This window comes from Embiotoca jacksoni, unplaced genomic scaffold (assembly GCF_022577435.1).
Source record: "Embiotoca jacksoni isolate LCO1_2020_lvr unplaced genomic scaffold, fEmbJac1.0.p SCAF_21, whole genome shotgun sequence".
NCBI classification, from domain to species: Eukaryota; Metazoa; Chordata; class Actinopteri; family Embiotocidae; genus Embiotoca; species Embiotoca jacksoni.
The window spans coordinates 10,282,021-10,301,856 of NW_027185352.1; the positions used below are offsets into that span (position 1 = coordinate 10,282,021).

At 42.4% G+C, this 19,836-nt stretch overlaps 1 protein-coding gene across 1 annotated transcript in view; it reads left to right on the forward strand.

Moving 5' to 3' along the window:
• Positions 1 to 16,045, forward strand: part of dock4b (dedicator of cytokinesis 4b) — a 121,981-nt gene extending 105,936 nt beyond the window's left edge. The window contains exons 46-53 of the mRNA XM_069156988.1: positions 307 to 428; positions 1,517 to 1,637; positions 2,989 to 3,070; positions 4,382 to 4,578; positions 6,492 to 6,642; positions 9,678 to 9,788; positions 10,553 to 10,617; positions 13,344 to 16,045. Coding sequence (XP_069013089.1) covers positions 307 to 428; positions 1,517 to 1,637; positions 2,989 to 3,070; positions 4,382 to 4,578; positions 6,492 to 6,642; positions 9,678 to 9,788; positions 10,553 to 10,617; positions 13,344 to 13,799 — 1,305 coding nt within the window. The 3' untranslated portion in view covers positions 13,800 to 16,045. The remainder of the gene's footprint in view (positions 1 to 306; positions 429 to 1,516; positions 1,638 to 2,988; positions 3,071 to 4,381; positions 4,579 to 6,491; positions 6,643 to 9,677; positions 9,789 to 10,552; positions 10,618 to 13,343) is intronic.
• Positions 16,046 to 19,836: the final 3,791 nt, after the last annotated feature.

A 19,836-nucleotide genomic window follows, 5' to 3' on the forward strand; every position in this document is an offset into this window, starting at 1 on the left:
TCAAACGATACACTGGATTCCTCAAGTCTTAATGGAAGCACACACTGTACGTGACAACAGGAAGCGACCGCTGTGTTTAGACTTCTGAGTAAATGAACCCTTTAAAAAGGGAAAGCCACGTCTCATTAAACAAACTTCTGTCATCTGCTTATTGCATATTTTATTTACATACCTCACGCTGGCACCGAGGAGCATTCAGACAGACAGATAGATATCCTTTATTGATCCCACAAGGGAAATTGTTATTTATGCAAATCTGTATCATTTAATGATGTGCACTTCGTCTTTACTAATTTAAAACCCCAGGAGTTTCCAGCTTATGTGCGTGCAAGCCCAGTGCACTTCACCAACGGCAGCCCACGAACATGCAGGAACTCTGTGCCGAGCATCATCAGCCCAGACGGAGGCAGAGGGGTTGCCAGGCGCAGGTGATGCCCTATTTTTTGTTGTTTTTTTTTTTACTCAATTTTGCCTCTTTTCTTATATTCTTGTACTTTATTTGTATGACTGTGTCTGTCTTCCTTTAGTTTTCAACTGATTTAACTAGCTTGCCTTTCAATGTGAATGTATCTTCTTATGTTAGAGATCGGAAACCCCCCCCACCCCCACCAAAAAAAAAAAAATCAAAAAAAAAATAATGTTCCTTCATTTTTGTCTCACCTGCTTTTACTGTCTCCTGGTGTGCTCCCCTTCACTCTAGACCTTTGTCTGGAACTTGCTTTTTTTTTTTTTTTCCTTTTCGTGTCTCCACCTCACCTCGGACGCCACGCTCTGTGCCTTTTCTCTCTTCTACCTTCACTTCTTTACCTGTCGATGTGGGCACACAATAAATGGGGGCAGCTGGCTGGCACCCGCAGGGATATTTCTGTGTGGCTGCTGTTGAGCCGGCAGGCAGACTGTGGGTGTTTGTGTGTGTGTGTGTGTGTGTGTGTGTGTGTGTGTGTGTGTGTGTGTGTGTGTGTGTGTGTGCGCGCGTGTTTTTTTTTTGATGTGCTCAGTGGCCCTGCCACTCTTGTCTACCTGCGACATTCTGCCTCCACGGTCTGATCCCAGGGGCCGCAGCCACACAGAAAAATGGAGACACGCACATCACCTCAATCTCCCAGTGACATTTTGTGTTTTTTCTTGTTGAGTTTTGATTTCTTTTCTTCTTTTTTTTTACTCTGTTTTACAGCACAAAACCAAGTTATCCTTTTTTTTTTTTTTTTTCGGTAGTCTTCTGGTTTAACCTTCACTAAAAAAAAAAAAAAAAAAAGCCCAATTCCTCTTTCTTTTCTGCTGTTACCTTTTTGGTCGCTGGGTGAAATGCTGTGATTGGTGCATCAATTATCTTCTGATCTGACATTTTCTGTCTCTGTTTGTCTTTTTCCCCGCCTGTCTGCCTTTTTATTGGCCTTAATGCTGCTCGCTTGGAATTTTCAGTGAGTGAGATCTCCCACAGCGTATGAAACATAACTTCATTCCCCTCTTTTAAAACCACCATAACGATCTCTCCTTGTCTCCTTCTCACCCGCAGCCTGCTCAGCTACCCTGCAGTGAACCGTTACTCTTCATCCTCTCTGTCGTCTCAAGCCTCCAACGAAGTCAGTAACATCACAGGGCAATCGGAGAGCTCGGATGAAGTCTTCAACATGCAGGTAGTGTTATTACACACATGCTTGCAACCTCTTATGCCTTGCCACACTCCCACGCAAAGGCTCTTAAGGTAGCAGATTGTGTCTGCCCACCCCCTCCCCTCCCCTCCAGCATCCCGCTCCTTCCAGATTTCATTGCACTCCTTTTTTAATCCCCTCTTCAGTCTGTTCCACCCTCATTACTTCTCTCCTCTGACCCTCTTCCCTCTATCTTCCTCTCTTGCTCCTTCAGAGTGTCATCCGGCCAAGCAAATTGTCATGATTATATCAAATAAGGACACAGCGCTTTGTGTGCTCCGTCCAGGGAGCCCGCTCGAGTCTAATCTTAACTCGATTCGGCCAATTCAGAAAGGTGCCGACAACTGCTGGCAAGCTGTCTGCCGCACCTGGCAGGCCGGGAATAACAGGAAGAAGAGAAAAAGATGAGGAAAAATGCTGTCAGGGATATGACTGAACCTATTACAGAATTAGTTTTGAAACAGATCAAGTACAATTTACTGAAAGGTAAAGATGGATGTTCTACTGTGTCCAATTTACAAATTACAGACATCTTTTCATAGTTTCAGTTGTATCCCCTGCTGGGCCTTGTAAAAGGATTGTTTTTACAATATTGTCTTCAAGTTTTCAAATATTATCAAGCCACATCGTTCATCTTCATGCCAGGACCTTTTATAGTACTAGCAGTAGAGCCCGAACAATGCTGTTTTTTTTATTATTTTGGACCGATACCAATATTAGGGACTAAAAAAAGTAAAAATGTCCCTATTGGAAGATATTAATATTTGTACATACTCTATGAATAAACAATTATTTTTTGGCAATAATCCCTCAAATGCGTAATGGAGGACGGATATTTTAAAGTTTATTGTCCACATTGACATCAGTGCACTGAAACAGTAAACCTCACTGGGAATAATAATTTTTAATTACTATTAAAAAAAAAACCACCTCAAAATAGAACAACTTCTAATTGATCTGGAAAATCTTTTCTACATTATGAAAACGAGTTTTCGTATCGGCCAAAATATATACGTTACCAATATTTCTGTTATAGGCCAATATTGGCCGATTAAAATCAGCCAGCTGATACATCAGTCAGGCTCTAATTAGCAGTTTTTAAAAACAGACAAACATTCCAACAACAAAGCATCCAACTCAAAAAACATGTACAGCTTTGACCCAACTCAACTTAGTAAACTAACAGCGGAGCATAGACAATATCAGCTGAACTCGTGGGACATTTGTTGATGAGATCTGTAGATGAAGGCTGTACTCTGCAGACTATATTAATTGCTCGTGTTAATGATATTCTGGTGACGATGATACTAATTGTTGTTATCTTTTCCCCCTACAGCCCAGTCCGTCTACCTCGAGCCTCAGCTCCAACCATTCTGCCTCGCCCAACGTCACCAGCTCAGCTCCCTCCAGTGCCAGAGGTGAGCCCGCCACTCTGCCACACGAATTTCTCCACAAAGCCGGCAGTGTGTAACATTTTACTACGTTATACACTGCAGGCTTTAAGCTGATGTTTCAATCCAGACTGAGTCACACTGAAGGAGCAGATAGAGGTCCAGCCGGACAGACTGAACCTCCAACCTTTCAGCGACACAATGTTCTCTCAAACCACCTCGGCATCCTGTCTGGTGAGGTCGGCGAGGGTTAGGTGACAGCTAGGGATACATGCAGGGGAGGTGTATGAGACGAGAACAACAAACAGGGAGGATTGAATAAAAAAAAGTGAGAGACTGGAAAATAGAGAGAATACAAAATCGGCCCGGATAAAAAAAATTAAATCGGCCGAGATAAATCGTGCTGAAAGAAACACGGGGCCAGTGAAAATGCAAGACGGAGCAAGGCATGATTACGGCTGTGCAGAGTATCCCTCTCGGAACCTCAACACAATCTCTTGTCGGGGTCCGCCCCGGCCATCCCAGCCTCCTCTTCAGCGCGGTGTGAATGTGTAATGCCTTCCCCGACTCTTATCTGGATGTGTTCGAACGTGTAAATGTGTTTCTGCCTGATCCCGGTCATAAAAAGTAAGAATATATGAAGACGTTTATGGAAGGGTATACACTCCCCTTTGGCAGGCCGTTGACAGCGGGCGGCGCCCTTATAAAAGTGCCCTCTGTCTACTCATAAAGCCTGTTGAGAATTATTGCCACTGTGCTGTTATCTGAATGAGAGCCAGCGATGGGTATCTCATGCTCATATGATAGCCTTCCAAGTGCTATCACATTCACAAATGGATCAAAATCTATGCAGTGGCTGCAGTAGCTGTGGAGAAGTGCTGTTAAAAATAAAGGATTCGCGTGGGTGTTGTGTGTGTGTGTGTGTGGGGGGGGGGGGGGCTTTTGTGTTTATCTCTGTTGGTGCGTTACATATATTGCTGTGTCGAGCTGTAGCACATGTCTCTGTTGTCCAGTGTAAGAGGAGGTGAGGGAGTGAGGAGGGTGTGTGTGTGTGTGTGTGTGTGTGTGTGTGTGTGTGTGTGTGTGTGTGTGTGTGTGTGCGTGCGAAGGAGGGGCTGGGCCATTTATCATGTTGTGGAGCCAGTGAGGCTGAAAGAACAGAGGAGAGGCTTGGAGGGAGAAAGAGAGATTGGCCTTTCCTGATTGCCTGTATTTGTGGGTAATAAGCCTAACACCTCGCTCTTGTTCGGTCCCTTACGTGTTAGCACATGTTCTTCTGTGACTGTGCGCGCGCAGCGCGTGCAACAGCTCTTAACATCCCACACCATCCCGTCGCAGGTTCGCCTCAAATGGCAGAGAAACACAAGCATTCCAGAGAAAATGCCTGCCTGTCTCCGCGGGAGAGACCGGTCAGCGCCATCTTCCCCAACCCCCTCGACCCCCGCGCAGGTGAGCACATTCATCTACGCACACACGGCGAAGGCCGAGGCAATATGACCTGTATAAATGGCACAGCGGTACACGCAGCGCATATTTCCTGATACCTTGTGTTCCAGTGTAGGTTGGAATTGAATTGTCGCGTCCGGGGCCTCGCTTTTCTACGAAACCAAATGCACCTTTATATGCAAAGGGAAAGATGAGTCTGATCTCTTAATACGGATTCATCGCCGCACAACGTTTGGCTCTCGCATAAGTAGTTTTATAGATTATTCAACAGAAATGTGAATTTAAAAGTGAAGAAAAATAATGATTATGTGGCATTGTAAGCGTGTAAGGACACGGTACAACTGTTCATTTATGTAAATATGTGTTCAATTTTACATGTAGTGTTTTTTGAGTTTGGATCCTAGAAAAAATATCCAATTCGGCATTTAAAATCAAATGCTTTTGTTTCACGTGTGTCGTACTTTTAGCATACCTAACAACAGAGTCACAGGTAAACTGAACAAATGCTGGCTTCAACGGGTATGAAACTCAAAACGTTTCAAAGCTCAGTCGCACAAACATGAACATGCGGTATGTTTGCAGCTCTTTAATAAAATGTCAGCGATATAAGACTGTGCTTACATAAAAACACAAGGTGAGAACTTAATTACAATGCCTGCGGGGGAATTTCAGCAAAAGACACCCAGTCACCAACCCTGAGAGCCTGTTTCATGCATCACTAAAGCTACGGATTACAGTGTCGACAAAAACCGATAACATAATCTGCGGGTTAAATCACATCGCTTTTGAATTCGGCAACAATTTCGCATGAACACCGCAACCGCGGTGCTGGGGTTTGTTTCCAACCGCGACGCTGTAGCGTCGGCCACGGTTTATGTAAACAGAGTCTCCATGTTAAGTAATTTGGTGGATATCATAAAAAATGAAAACGCAAAGATTCCACCGACATGGAAAACGCGGAAGGGGAGAGCAGTCATTTCCCCCCCCCCCCCCCCCCCCCCCCCCCCCCTCGTTTGCTGCCCTTGCAGATCGTCGTTTTTACCTTCGGTCGTGCTCGCTGCTCCACACGTCGTCTAAGCGCGCGGTCGCGGGATTTGAAAAAAAAAAAAAAAAAAAAAAAAGACCCAATAAGAAGCAGGTCTATATTTGTCCGGCACTGCAGCCGCCCGTAAGGTGCACACCGGGGTAGAAAACAAGGTCACCTTTGTTAATGTACAATATATCTCAATGGGTGACTTGTGTCCAAAAAAAAAAAAACAAAAAAAAAAAAAAATGCACACGCCTTAAGGGCCTTTTGCAGCTGAGAAGTGCAGTTTTTCAAGAGCAGCTCGTGTTACTGATGTTTTATTAAAGTTAGACAGTCGAGCTCTGCCTCGTTCTTGTTAAAAAAAAAAAAAAAAAACACAAAACAAAAACAAAAAACGCTCCGGCACAGGAAGCTAACAAGAGCCGACAAGAACAACATGATATTGCTGTTCCTTCTGTTGCTGAAGGACGGTATGTAACACAATCATACACTCCATCCGCAGTGACGGAAAAATGTGTTTGCTTTTCAAGGCCATTCATCTCTTGCGGTCAGCGCCGGTGCTTTCGGCACAGTTCAACCGTTTTTTTTTGTTGTTGTTTTTTTTTTTTCTTCCCCTGTTTGTGTTGAATCATTTGAAGTCTAAAGAGGAATCGATGTGAGAGAGTCTCACAATTGTTTTCAACCTGACAACAATGAATCGCCTGCTATTACCTGCTAATTGGAATATTGATTATTAGAACCATCGATGACTGGTATTCCTTACTGTAATTAGAAGAAGAGGAGAAGAATTACCTACCTTATTTATACATTTTTGAGGATGGAGAGAGGAGCGGTTGCACACTTCTGCAATTTCCCCACCCCTGCTGGACATAAAGGTCAAAACACACTCCGCGGTCCTTTTCCCCGACTCTGTTGTTATGCGTGTCTCGTTATATTTATTTTTACCGTTCAGTATGCTAATATTCTTCTTTCTAGCTGGTATTTATATGTGTTATATGTATAATACACACTTCCACGCTGTGTGTCTTTGACAGTAACGTTTTTTCTGTGCAGAGAGCCCCGGCTCATCAGATAGGTGACACCACTTTACCAAGGAGTGACCCCAACCTCTCCGCGCCAGATAAAGGTAAAAAACATTAGCCTTTTTTTTTTTTTTTTTTTTTTTTAATGGCCTCTACTTAAATGCTCAGAGGACCATCCACTAAGGACTCTCAGAATACACTCCAGGAAATGCCCTCCAGTAAAATAATATTGCCAGCGTTCACTTTTATCGAGCGCATTCTAAGGAAAAGCGCATTATATTTACTGTTATTTGAGTTTCTTTCTGTTAATTAAAAGACCGTTTATTCTCAAGTCCCCCCAGCATGTGTCCATTAAATATAATTCCTGAAGAAAAAAAAGCTCTCTTCAGTGGAGCAGCAGCGACGCAGCGCCGCTGCCGCTGCTGCGGCAGTGAGAGGCAGCCTCTCTTGTTACTCGCCGTCCAGGGTTGCGGTCATCTCACCCAGACGTGCGCGACAGTTTGACGGCAGACTTGACTGGAGGCATCTGGTTTTCACACAGCTGCTTCAGGCAGCTCCTCAGGACACACACACACACACACAGATACGACAAAGCATACACACACAATGATTAAAGCTTTTTTTTTTTTCTTTTTCTTTTTTTTTTTTTTATCATCCTTCATCCTAAAAGAGTAATAAAAGGGCGAGTACTATTCCGCGTGCGACATTCGCTCGTATGGATGCGTGTCTATTAGTTTAAGTTTTTACTCTGCATCATCAGGGGGAAGATACGCTGCACTTTCTTGGAAAAAATATTCCAGTGAATCGAGACAAGAAATCTGAAACAACACTCCTTGTGGTGATTTGAGAATACTTAAAAAAAAAAAAAAAAAAAAAAAAAAAAAAATGCATTTTCCTCCGTCTTTCAGAACAGTTTACAAATTAATTATGGGGCGATGGCGGAAAAGACACCTTCGAATAAAGAGTGCAGCGTGTTGGCTGTGATGACTTCCTCGTGTCTCGCGCACAAACACACGCCTCTCCATGCGATTCAAGTGTGATCTGTGAATAATGCAATGAGACAAGACATATTCTCCAATAATGTGGTGACACATAGCAGTAAATAAAAGGTGCAAGAGTTTGCACAAAACCTGCGATTCACAAAACCTCTAATAATAACTCCAAGATAGTGTTGTTTAAATGCAATGCATACAATAAAACATAACAATAAAGAAAAACAAAAAAAAGCTTTGTTTGGTAGCTGAGTCCAGAGGCATGAAGTAACCACAACTTTATCAACTTTATGCGACCTGAGTAATCACCGTGCTAGTGTTTGATGACTTTTTCCTTTTTAAAGTCACGTCTGCACTTGAATTAGCTTCAAGACTAAAAGGAGCATCTTGAGAGCTAAAAGTTTCAATTGAATGAGACCTATAAATCTCTAGAACAAAGAACAGTCTTGAGTTTTCTAACCAGAGTTGGATGAAGTTTTTCAACTGCATCCCTTTGTTCTATAAAGGAATGGAACCGAATAGAAACACAACCAGGGGAAACGATCACCGTGCTTTCCCGCTAAATGCGCAATTGTCGCATTGCACAGAACAAGAGAAATACCACAACTGAATGACGTGCTCCTGATCCGTGAAAAGCATCCGCCACCACTAAAAAAAAAAAATACCACTTTACACTTGAGTAGCAGGTGGGACATAAGTAGGGAGCCGGGAAACATTCAACATCAAAGACGATAACAAACCTCAGGAAGTGGAAGAAAATGTAAAATGCTAGACAAAAAAAAAAAAAAAAAAAAATTGACACGAAAATGTCTTTAGGTTTTCCTGGATAAAACAAGACTCAAATTATTAATAGTCAAACAACTGAAACAGGTTGTCACTGTTAAAAGACTAAAGCTCATTTCAGATGCCAAAGTTCCCAGCGGGCTGCACTCTCCCGAGCTGCTCTGAGTCAAAAAAAAGGAACTTTGACCTTCAATCAGCAACAAACATCAGTGGAGGTGCATTGTCGCAGTTCCCAAAGTTATGTAACACTCTGCTGTCACTGGTCCAACTTTGAAATAGTCTCAGGCACGACAGAAGATATTAGAATAGAAAAGGCTTGAAAGTGTGATATTGTGATTATTGACATTTTGAACCTGCTTATGAAAACTCGGCTTTAAAAATAGTTCTTCTCTGTAACATTAATATTATTCAATCACTAAATAAGCAGTAATCAAAGTTTAAAAAAACATTTTACATATAATTTTAAAACAATCCCCCCCCCCCCCAATTTTTTTTTTTTTTTTTTTTTTTTTTTTTTTAATCCACTTTGACTGACAGTCAACAAACAACACAGCAGATGTCATTTGATTGAGGATTTAATGCCTGACGTGTTCGACAGCATTCACATTATTTCAACTCAGTCACAGCCACTTCAAACTTATTGAGAACAGCTCTGATTTAAACAAAAATAAAAAAATGAATAAATCCGTGACATGCAATAATCCAAACTGTTCCAACTTTGGGAGAAACAGTTCACTCATCACAAGCAGGTGATTGAAGCTTTCATAATCTCCAAAGTAATGGATTTGTCTCTACCGCTGGTATCGTCCTACATTTATGGGGCCAAATCAGTCTCATAATTCATAAATACACACAGAAGGATTCATACATTTATTTCTGAAACACACACAAATATATATTGTTTCAAACTGATGTAATTGAAATCCACAAATACATTCTGATTTAAAAAACAAACAAAAATGTTTCATCAAAAATATTTTGGGATGTTTTTACATTTAAATTCTAACTGTTGAAGTTGAACTGTTGAAGCATTTACAAACTGCTTTTATTTGGTGAAATTCACTGTGTGTGTGTGTGTGTGTGTGTGTGTGTGTGTGTGTGTGTGTGTGTGTGTGTGTGTGTGTGTTTTAATTACATATGTTTGAAACGATAAATATTTTGTGTGTGCGTCAGAAGTGAATCCTTCCGTGTGCATTCATGAATTCTGAATACATTTGTTGGGAGACCAGCATTGCCGCCAATCCACTTGTCATACTCAATATATTGTCAGTCATGATGCCATTCATTCGAAATGTACAATGTGTTTCCATGTTGTCATGCCATAACTTGTCATGTGACTTGTGATGTCTCTGTGTGCTGTAAAGTGAGACCCACTCCCAGTAGTTGGAGCCTAGACAGTGTCAAAGCGCCATCCTTCTCCGACTCTGTCGGGAAATTGCTTTGCCCTCCTGTCCCTCCTAGGCCACCGTACTCAGGTAAAACTGGCCGATCGCGGTCGATCCTCCGATGATGAATGGTACTAATTTTCCAGTCTGACTTTTGACACCTGGTGCTCTCACCACCTTCTTCCTACTGTTTTTCCTGGCTTGCAGCTCTTAACATCAGCCATGTAGAAGATGACAGCGGCATTGTTTTTGTTTTTTCTACTAACCAGCTTGAAATGCTGATGTGTCCTGTTATGACACGTGTTACTTCAGCTGAGAACCACGCTGGAAATATCTAATCCCGATTGAAATTCCAGTCGATTTTCAGATTCGTGTTTTTTCCCCTCTCGGCTTCCTAAAAAAAAAAAAAAAAATGCATGTCTTTACATTTCAGCAACAGTTTCCTCCACCATCAACTCAAACTGTGTTTTAGTTATTTACTTATTTACAGATGCAACAGACTTGACTTATTCCCCAGTGTTCGCTGATGTATTGCACTGCCCAGCAGCATAATAAGCAGATGGAGTGTTTTTTTTTTAATTTTTATTTTTTTGTATTATTTCTGTCCTCATTGCATAGAGCAGTAACAGCTGTTGGATGTAGAAACACCTTAAGGCGGTCTGAAGGACCTGCAGAACATCAGCGCTTATTTGATTCATTGATGCTTTAAGCCACTGGCCCTCTCAGCTCCACGTTTGTATGTTTGCATGACTCATGCTGTGTCATCCTCGTTGAACGGAAGAAAACACTCCTCTAATTTGCATTTGTCCTCTTTTCTTCTCTCTCTCTCTCTCTCCGTCTCATCTGGCTGTCAGCAGGCTCCTCGGCTAAAAACATGAGGTCGCAGTCCCCCGTCCCCACGTCCAGATCACCGCAAAAGGTCGGTCCTGTTTCTGCTCGTCACTTCCTCTCTTCATTTTTTTTTTTTGTTGTTTTATACTTTCTTACCCTGATGCAGCCCGACCTTGCTTTAGTGACGAGCTCCAAACCTTTTTTTTTTTTCTTTTTTTTATCATGTACTGCTTAACATCTTACTGGCCATCTCCGGGGTCTTTATCCGATCTTGGTGTCAACCGTAAGACTTGCGGGGGCTTCACGTCGCTGTTCAAGGAAGCTGTTAACTGCACCGGCGCTGCTGATTTTACCGTTTTTATGTCACGGTTGTCCCGAACAGGACCCAAAACGGGAACTGGCTGGAGGGCATTAATCGTATTAGCTGAATATAAACCTGGTAGATGCCAACTGTCATCGTTTGAATTGTAGCTCTGGGAGGATGTTACCTGCCCTGCTTGCCGAAAATATGCAAAACCAGATGGATTTTCTTTCAGCTTCACCACATGTACTTGTCAGTGACTTTAGATTTCAAAGATTGAACTCTATTTGTTATGGGTTTTTTTTTTTTCCTTTTCCATAACTGTGTCTGCGTGCTGTACCGAATGTTCCCTTCAGCTTCTCTCAACTCAGATGTGTTGAAACGAGTTCTTCATATCTGTGACCTCAAAGTGTTTTTCATATTTATCAACACATAAACTGATTACTCTCACTTTGTCTCCAAGCTCTTGTTTATTGTTAATGAGCCTCTTCGTAGTTACTTTCCAGCCTGCTGTAGCAGAAGAGGTCCAGGGAAGGTTAACTAAGCACTCAGTGAGCTCTTAATGAGGGTAAAAAGTTGTTTTGAAAGACTGCTGAACCAGGGCTTGTCTTCTGCTAACTGTTAGGGTTGGGTTATTTTTTTTATTTTTTTTGGGGGGGGGGTGGTTGTCACGAGCAACAGTGCTAAGCTTCCGGCTTTTGTTGCAGGTGTGATGTCTTCTTACATGTGACAACTACCGAGAATGTGTTTTTTGTGTGTGTGTGTGTGTGTGTGTGTGTGTGTGTGTGTGTGTGTGTGTGTGAGTGTGTGTGAGTGTGAAATGGAAAGAGAGAGAGAGAGAGAGAGAGTGAGAGAGAACAACTCTGGATACCAAAGTATGAGTGACAGCTTGGCACTCAGCGTGCTCTGTCAATCAGATTTGTGTGTGGGGAAGTGTGTGCGCGTCGCCACATTTGTTTGTGCGCGTGTGCGCCGTGGCAATAGAAGAGCCCTGGAGCGAAGTCTCAAGAGCTGCCCATCACGGCACAGTCAGAGACGGATCCTCCGCGGACCTCCAGCAGGCCCCATTACCTGGCACACGAACGCACGCACGCACGCACACACACACACACACACACACGCACACACACACACACACACACACACACACCGAACAGTCGGTGCAGCCGGGGTACCATTACCAGACCACAAACCCTCGGATAGTCGTGAACCCGTAATAAACTCAACGGTGCCAGCCTGACAGGGCTGCCTTTGCTCATTTCCAAAGGTAGAAAAGATATTTAGAAGACACCTCTCTCCGGGAAAAAAAAAACTGGGTCAGGGCTTTAAACCACCAATGTATTAAATACAGTTTTTAATTGTGTCGGCTCAGATGTGAAAAGCTTAAGTCCACTCGTGCATGCACAAACGGATACCCCTCTTTGTGCATGCCCCCTGTAGCATGAACAATACAGCCTCGCTGATCGGCTGTATACTCCGCTAGATCCAATTAAGTTTCAGCAGATATAACGGCAGCATGGTGTAATTGCTCAGAAAAACATTTTGATGACTGATCGGATTTTTGTGCGCGTGTGTGCGCGCTGCCGCGCGCGTGTGTGTGTGTGTGTGTGGGGGGGGGGGCACCATATTGTGCTTTTTCGTCTCGGTGCACAGGGCCGGCTGATGGAGTGGAAAAACCTGGCCCTCCCAATCTGTTCACTGACTCGACTTTTTGAAAGTTATTTATTGCTGCTGGACGGCTGTGTCAGCATCCATGTCAGAGACAGCAGAAAAAGGGGAGGCGCACGACATGCTTATCGTAGCTGGCTCACGACACTTTCGATGCAAAGCGTGCCGACAGTAACTCCATACTGCGGAATGAAGTTCAAATTCGCTTATCTTTGAAAGAAAAATTCTCCCCAACTTTCAAGTTATCTCAGTCACAATTTTGACCATGTGTAAGAAATTTACTCTGGAAAGGAAAAAACTGTGGATGTTTTTTTTTTTAAAGGTTTATAAGACCCATCTCTGTCCTGTTCTGTGTAGGTTCTGAATTCATAGATTTAGTTAACTCAAGAGGAGAGGCTAAACAGGCAGATTTTGTTGTTGGCTACAAAATATTTTAAAGGCTTTTTTTTTTTTTAAATCAACAGCTCAAATTTCAAAAGATGGTTAATTTCTCTCGCAGAAGACAAAGAAAAGCGAGGACCCTTTGTAGTTTAGAAGCTGGAAACAGCTAATACTAATAACGGAAATATAATGCCAGGCGAAAATAGTATTGTTTCTTAAAAGTCTCAAGTCTGTTCGACCCCAGAGGTTACGTCGCGCTGTACTCACCACAACCTTGAGTACATTCGAACATCACTCCGCTGAGGCAAAAAGCAAAGAGACTGCTTGAGATTTTCAAGAGAGACATTAAGTCGCTCTTTAAACAACGAAGCCACAAGCCGAGAAGGTTGTGAACCATTGTTCTGGACAACTGAAACGTACGATAGCTCACACCTGATTTCCTGTCTTTCCATCTCTCTCCTCAGACCTCAGTGCCACCTTTCACCCCGTCGCCCACTGAGTGCCAGTCCACCAGCTTGGTCTCCAACTCCCCAGTCCTGTCCGGCAGCTACAGCAGCGGCATTTCCTCCCTCAGTCGCTGCAGCGTGTCGGAAGCTTCGGGCACCGAGCTGCCCGCGGGCGACCATCCGTCCCACCCGCACCCCCCCGCCACCAGCTTGCCAAACTCCGTCTCGAGCAGCTCGGACGAGCCGATCCGCAGGGAGAACAAGACGCCGCCCCCGTACAGCGTGTACGAGAGGAACAACCCGCGCAGGCCCGTGCCGCTGCCCCACAGCCTCTCCATCCCACCTCAGACGGAACCCCCGGCCCTGCCGCCCAAGCCCCACCAACTCCGCACAGGCAGCATGAAGCTCGACGGAACCGCCGACCCTCGGGTCCCCAGACCGAGGCCTCTGCCCAGGAAGGTGTCGCAGCTATAGGTGTAGGGGCTCGTGGAAGGAGGTGGAAGGAAGAAAAAAAGAAAAAACACACTGGCGTATTTTGCACTTTTCTACTCGGCACTCACTTTTTTTTTTTGTGATCTTCAGTTTGGCATTCCTGACCTACACTCCAATGAAAGACACAGGCCTATAGATTAACAGGCAGTCAAAAACCTGAACCAACTATTAAGGAACGTTTCTTTTTGTATTTACTAGACGGCATTGCATTGACTTTGACTTGGTCATTCCGCACTTTTAGCTCCAGTACATACAATAGGTCATCACGATCGGTCGTAATACATGTTTACCAGAATAATCTAGAAAAAACACAGTTTTGATAGATGTAATCTTAAATATATGTATATTGGTATATATGAGAATTGTTTTTGCCTTAAGTATTGGAAACAGAGTCTTTTATCTGTGAGTCTTGCACGTTTTTTTTTTTTTTTTTTTTTAACAACTCAGTATATTTGTATACTGTATGGCAAAAAAAGGTGCTAGAGGCCTCGAGTATGCATTTCAGTCAAGTGTAGTAGACAAGGGTGTGTTCCCATAGTCATATTCACAAGCAATGGCACAATAATGAGAAATTTGAACAAAAATATATACATTTAAATAAAAAGTTGCTCTTACACCTGTGTTTTTGGCCTGATTTTACAGTCAATTTTTTTTATTTATTTATTTGGGGGGTGAAAGTATTTTTGGCATAGTAATGACCGCAATTTAGGGTCTAATTTAACTCCATGTAGTTACATTTAAATTCAAAAGCTAGAGAGACTTTCAGTGGTAATTTACCACCTTACCACACCACTCTCCTGCCCTTATTTCACTAGAATCTTGAATATCAGCCACTTACCAAAAATTGCTCCCCTCCATTAACAAGGAATTCATGAGTCTGAGCCAGACGCATGGACAAAGGTGGGTGCAGTTAAATGCACTGAAACTAGAATTGGAAATTGGCCATTGCCGTTGATGTGAACACACCCTATTCCTCCTGCATGATGTACATGACAACATGTCTTTTGGGGAGGGGGGGGGGGGGGGGTTAGAAAGTATTTTGCCAAAGGAAACTGAACAATGTCCTGTAAAGACACTTTTTTTTTTTTTTTTTTTTTTTTTTAACTGGGACCTGAAATCAAGAAGCTCGGAAACACTCAGTTAATAAAGAGACATATTTAAGGAAGAATTTTGAAATGACTTTACCCAAAAATCCAAATGAATCTCTAACCTACTGATCAGATGTAACTGTAGACAAGCACAAACACAGTTTTTTTTCTCATCTGCATTATGACCAGTACTGTTATTATGAACTCTGTGTTCGACAAAACAGTAATTAGAACAGAGTTTCACTGTCAGCAGTGACCTTAAAACACACGAGGACGGATGTTCTGTTGGAGAAATATTTACAAACTAATCATTGTCAAATATTTGTACAGTTGAGATTTACTTTCTGTTTAATTATGAAGATGGACGCGAGTGGACTGCGCTCTAAATAGTTGCTCAGTTCAGCCACATCATATTGCATTGCTGCAGTGAAGTTAAGTGTTCTGTGGCAGGCAGATTTCACACTGTTTTGTAAAATAGAGGAAATTTTTGGCATAAAATATTAATTAATTCAATTCTGTGCAATTCTTTTGGGGGGCGGTGGGTGTGGGTGGGTAGCTTCAGTATTGTTTGTATGTTTAATTTTTGTATGGTTGATTTACTTTTTGATTTGTTGTGAATTTTTTAGATTAAATATTCACATTCATCAGTACTTGAGAACCTGTAAATTATATGATGAGATTAATGTAAGTATGCCAAATATAAAATTTGTGTATTACAATTAATGTAAATATTGTGTTTTTAACAAAATGTAGCTATAACAATTTACAGCTTTGAATGTAATGTTGAAGCAGCAAATTATTATTATAAATGTTCAAACTTTTATGGTTTTGTGAGTGTAGAAAAACTAAGGTCATGCATAATGACTCCTAACTCATTTACAAGTTCAATAAACTGCCCTACGTAATACAAATGGGATGGTTGAGAGATTTTCGTGGGTTGGAGGGGCTTCGCATACACAAAACTCTGAAAATCAGAATGTTTTTACTGTCACAGAGGTCTCTGCCTATTAATGTTTGCGGGCGGGAAGCCAGCGGAGTATCATGTGGTTGTTACTGTATTAGTGAAGTCGACTTATTGTACACATAAAGGTTTTACATTTCATAGAAAGAAAAAAAAAAAATGACAAAAGTAAATAACTCGAATATTCTTTTGGGTTACAAAGTTTACATTTTCAAGAATAGGCCTGATTCACGTCATTGTCTCTTCCTGTCCAGACGCTTACGATAATATGGTGTATCTGGGTGAAATCATGATTATTTCCTTCTTGCTGAATCCAATTGTAAAGTATAATTTGATTTGGTCACCACTTGGCCACTTGGCCTAATACATTGCCAGCAGCGGTGAAAAGGTTGGTCCAACATACAAACTGAAGTCATGTGGTCCCTTGACAAAAAAAACAAAGAAAAATTCCAACCAGATAATAGTTGAGAATAGAAGAGATTTTTTTTTATTGTAAAAATTACAACGTTTGTCTTGTAAATTCTGACCTTTTGTACAATATTGACCACCTACCTTGGCTACTTTTTTTGTGAAGTGTATATAGGTGTATATATATATTTATTTATTTATTTATTATTATTTTTTTTTTTTTTTTCAAAAAGGGACACAAAGGACAATATACAATAGTTTTAACAGCATATGTATTTGGGAAACAGAAAATCAAGTCTTAATTTGGTTAAGAGCCAATCAAGGCTAAATAACTGAAAACAATACGCCCTTAGTTTAAATAATAAACTAACAAAAATAACATTTTCAAACAAGAAATTCACAGACGGGTTGTTGTGTTGAAAAGTGTGAAATTTCTGGAAGCAGCAAACAGGCCTGTTTTGCAAACATTTTGACTTGTCATTGAACAGCACAGCACAGCTGTTGCTGATAACATTAACAGATACAAGACCGCAACCCTGAAGACAAAGCAGCTACGTGGAAGTGAGCCATAATTACTAGTATTTGCATCTGTGCTTTTGGTCCTATGACAAGTCACAAATTCTTGCATAAAAAAAAAAAAAAAAAAAAAAAGAAAAAGGCTCACGCACCCCGAGGCGTTGGATTATATTTCCACACCTCGGCTCGCTTCCTTTTCAAGAAGGAAGCAGGAAGTGATTTAGGGAAGCAGAAGAAGCACTCAATTCTTGGAGGGAACCGAGTTGAACGTCAATCCATCAGTACTGTCTGTCCAGTTTTGCTCAAGCGGACCGATTCTTTGGGATCCCCCCCCCCGGGGATCCATTAAAGAGAACGACTCGCTGATCAGGTAAGGTCAATCGTTTCCTACGTGATCCGTGAAAAGCTGTTGTGACACTTTACTTTTGGGACTTTGAAGTTAAGCATTCATCTGTTTTTGTTTGTGAAACCAATGCTTACTGGCTAATTGGTCACTTAGCCCTCCATTTGTTCTCCATTAAGCCCTCCGTGCTGTATTTTGCCAGGGAGAATTGTCACCAGCTGTCGCTTCAGTCAGGTGAAACACATCAAGAGCATTAAAAACAAAAAAAAAGAGGAATATCTTAACACGCCGGCTCCCCGCTGTGCTGAAATGGCCTGTTAACAGTTAACAGAGGTGGTTAACTCATCTTTTACCCGTGTTAGCCTGAATGTCTCTTGTATCCAATGCAAGTACACTTGCCTCTATTATGTTTTTTTTTTTGAAGAAGAAGAAGAAGAAGCACGACCCGCCTCACTCGATATCTGATTGGCTTACCGTGATATTCTTGGCCTGATCCCAACCAATCAAAAACGCTGATTTAACCACCTCAACCGACGAGGCAGCAAGTAATAGCCAATCCGAAGCGTGGCCGGCGTTTTAGCATAGTTAAACAATTTTTTTAATTTTTATTTTTTTTTAATTTTTAGCGTAGCAGCTGTAATGCAGACTAATAATGCATTTTCTAACGGATGCGGAGAGAGTTGAAGCTGAGCCGCACATAATATAACATTACTGTCATTCCAGTTCTTGGAGCGTTTTACCTCGTTGCCTCGCCTGGTCGCAGACCGTCAGATGTCAAACGGAGGCGGTCCGCGTCTGCGGTTTTAAAACCCTTTCTCCGCATTTCATTTTGCAATCTGATCGCGCGTCGCTCCCCGGCACCGGTTACCAACGTCGCCGGATGAGGTACTTTGTGATGCGCGTTGTTGTTGTTGTTGTTTTTTTTTTGCAGCAGTTTAGCCCTATTACACGAGCACTAAACATCCCCCCGTTTATAGCATTCATGGGCGATGATACGTAATTATCAGAGGGGGAGGGGGGACGGGGGAGGGAGGCAGGGCTAGGTATTAATTTAAAGTTGCCCGGAGCGAATTTTGGAGAACACACAGCCGCAGAGAAACCCAAGGTGTTTGTCTCGCTCTGCAAAAAACCTCCCCGGGGAGAAAAAAAAAAAAAAAAAAAAGGGGGGGGGGGGGAGGGCGGAGCTTGGAGTCGCTCCGCAGGGGAGCGGAGAGCTTCCGTCTCCGAGGCGCACCGAAGGGAAGGTTCAAAGAGAAAGGGCGCACCAGAATAGATGGCGCCTTTTTTTTTTTTTTTTATCTTTCTGCTCCACTCCCTCTATCTGCTCTGTTGTGTTCAGCAGCTTATGGGAGGGGGGTGGGGTGGGGGGGGGGGGAGTTTCACCTGACGGCTTCAAATACTGCAGGTTGTTTTTAATGGCAAGATGAGTGAAGTTTAATTTTTTGACTGGTGTCGTCCTCGTGGGGGGGGGGGGGGGAACTGTTGCCTCAGCTGAACGTGGGAGAGTTGACTGCTGGTTTCAAATGCCTTTTTGAATGCCGAAGAGGAGTGCGAGACAAAAAAGAGATCCGAGAAATGCGCGCGATTGTGTATTCCTGGTAGAGACGAACTGTATAAATTTCTGCAGATTTGTGCGGTATTTTTTTTTTTTATTTTTTTATTTTTTTTAGAAAGCACTGCAGGAAGGTGTTGCGCAGAGTTCAACCTCTGTGCTGACGATACAGAGGGAGACGACTCGAGCGTAGATTTAGCTCGACTGCAAAGTAGATATTTTCCCACAAAAACATTCTTCGCGGCGGCGGATGAATAATTTGATTTTTGACAACATAATCCCCAGCAACACGGGACGCGAGTCAAGAAGTGTTGCACCTAAGAAAAAGAAAAAAAAAAGGGAGCTCGCGCAGGCGTGAGCACATTTCATCGATCTTAAAATCCCTTCGTCGGCTCCGAGTCCAGTACAGAATACATTTTAATGTTTTTTTTGTTTTTTTGAAGTGTCTAAATGGATCCCCCCCCCCCCCGTCTATCTTGTCCGACCTGCCGCGGCCCCGTTCCCCACCGCGCTCGCTCGGGTCTCTCCAAACGACAGTTTTCAAGCTGTTCCTAGAACCAAAATGGCAACCCGGGCCGGCCGCGCCTTTTCTGCTGCGGCCTCCTGAGCTCTGGAACAACCTTCCCCTTCATACTAGGTTGTCGTCCACCTTACCAAATTAAAAAAAAAAAAAAAAAAAAAAAAGCCATTTTAAAAACCTATTTATTTTCACTGATCTTAACTTTGGCACTTTTTTTTGTGTTTTTTTTTGTTGCGATTTTGTGTTCGTTTGTCTTGATTTTAACGTTCACTTATTTTTTTGTTTGTATTGATCCTGTCTTTTCGAATGGGTTGACCGTTTGTCTGCGTGCGGCACTCCGGTCGACCTTTTGCTGTGTTCTAAAATGTGCGATACAAACACATTTTGATCTGATTTAACTGGCAGTTCATGTTTTGACCCGAACGTGCAACACAAACAAATGGATATCTGGATATATTTATTTATATATGGATAAATATCTGGATATATATATATATATTTACAGTTGTGGTGATGTTCCCAATCGGGATCATGGATTCTTCAGCTGGCGATCTAATGACGGTCTGAAATAATTGTGATGGAGGAGTTGATTTGTCTTTTTCTGTTCGTTTCACGTCGCTGTCGAAGTAAA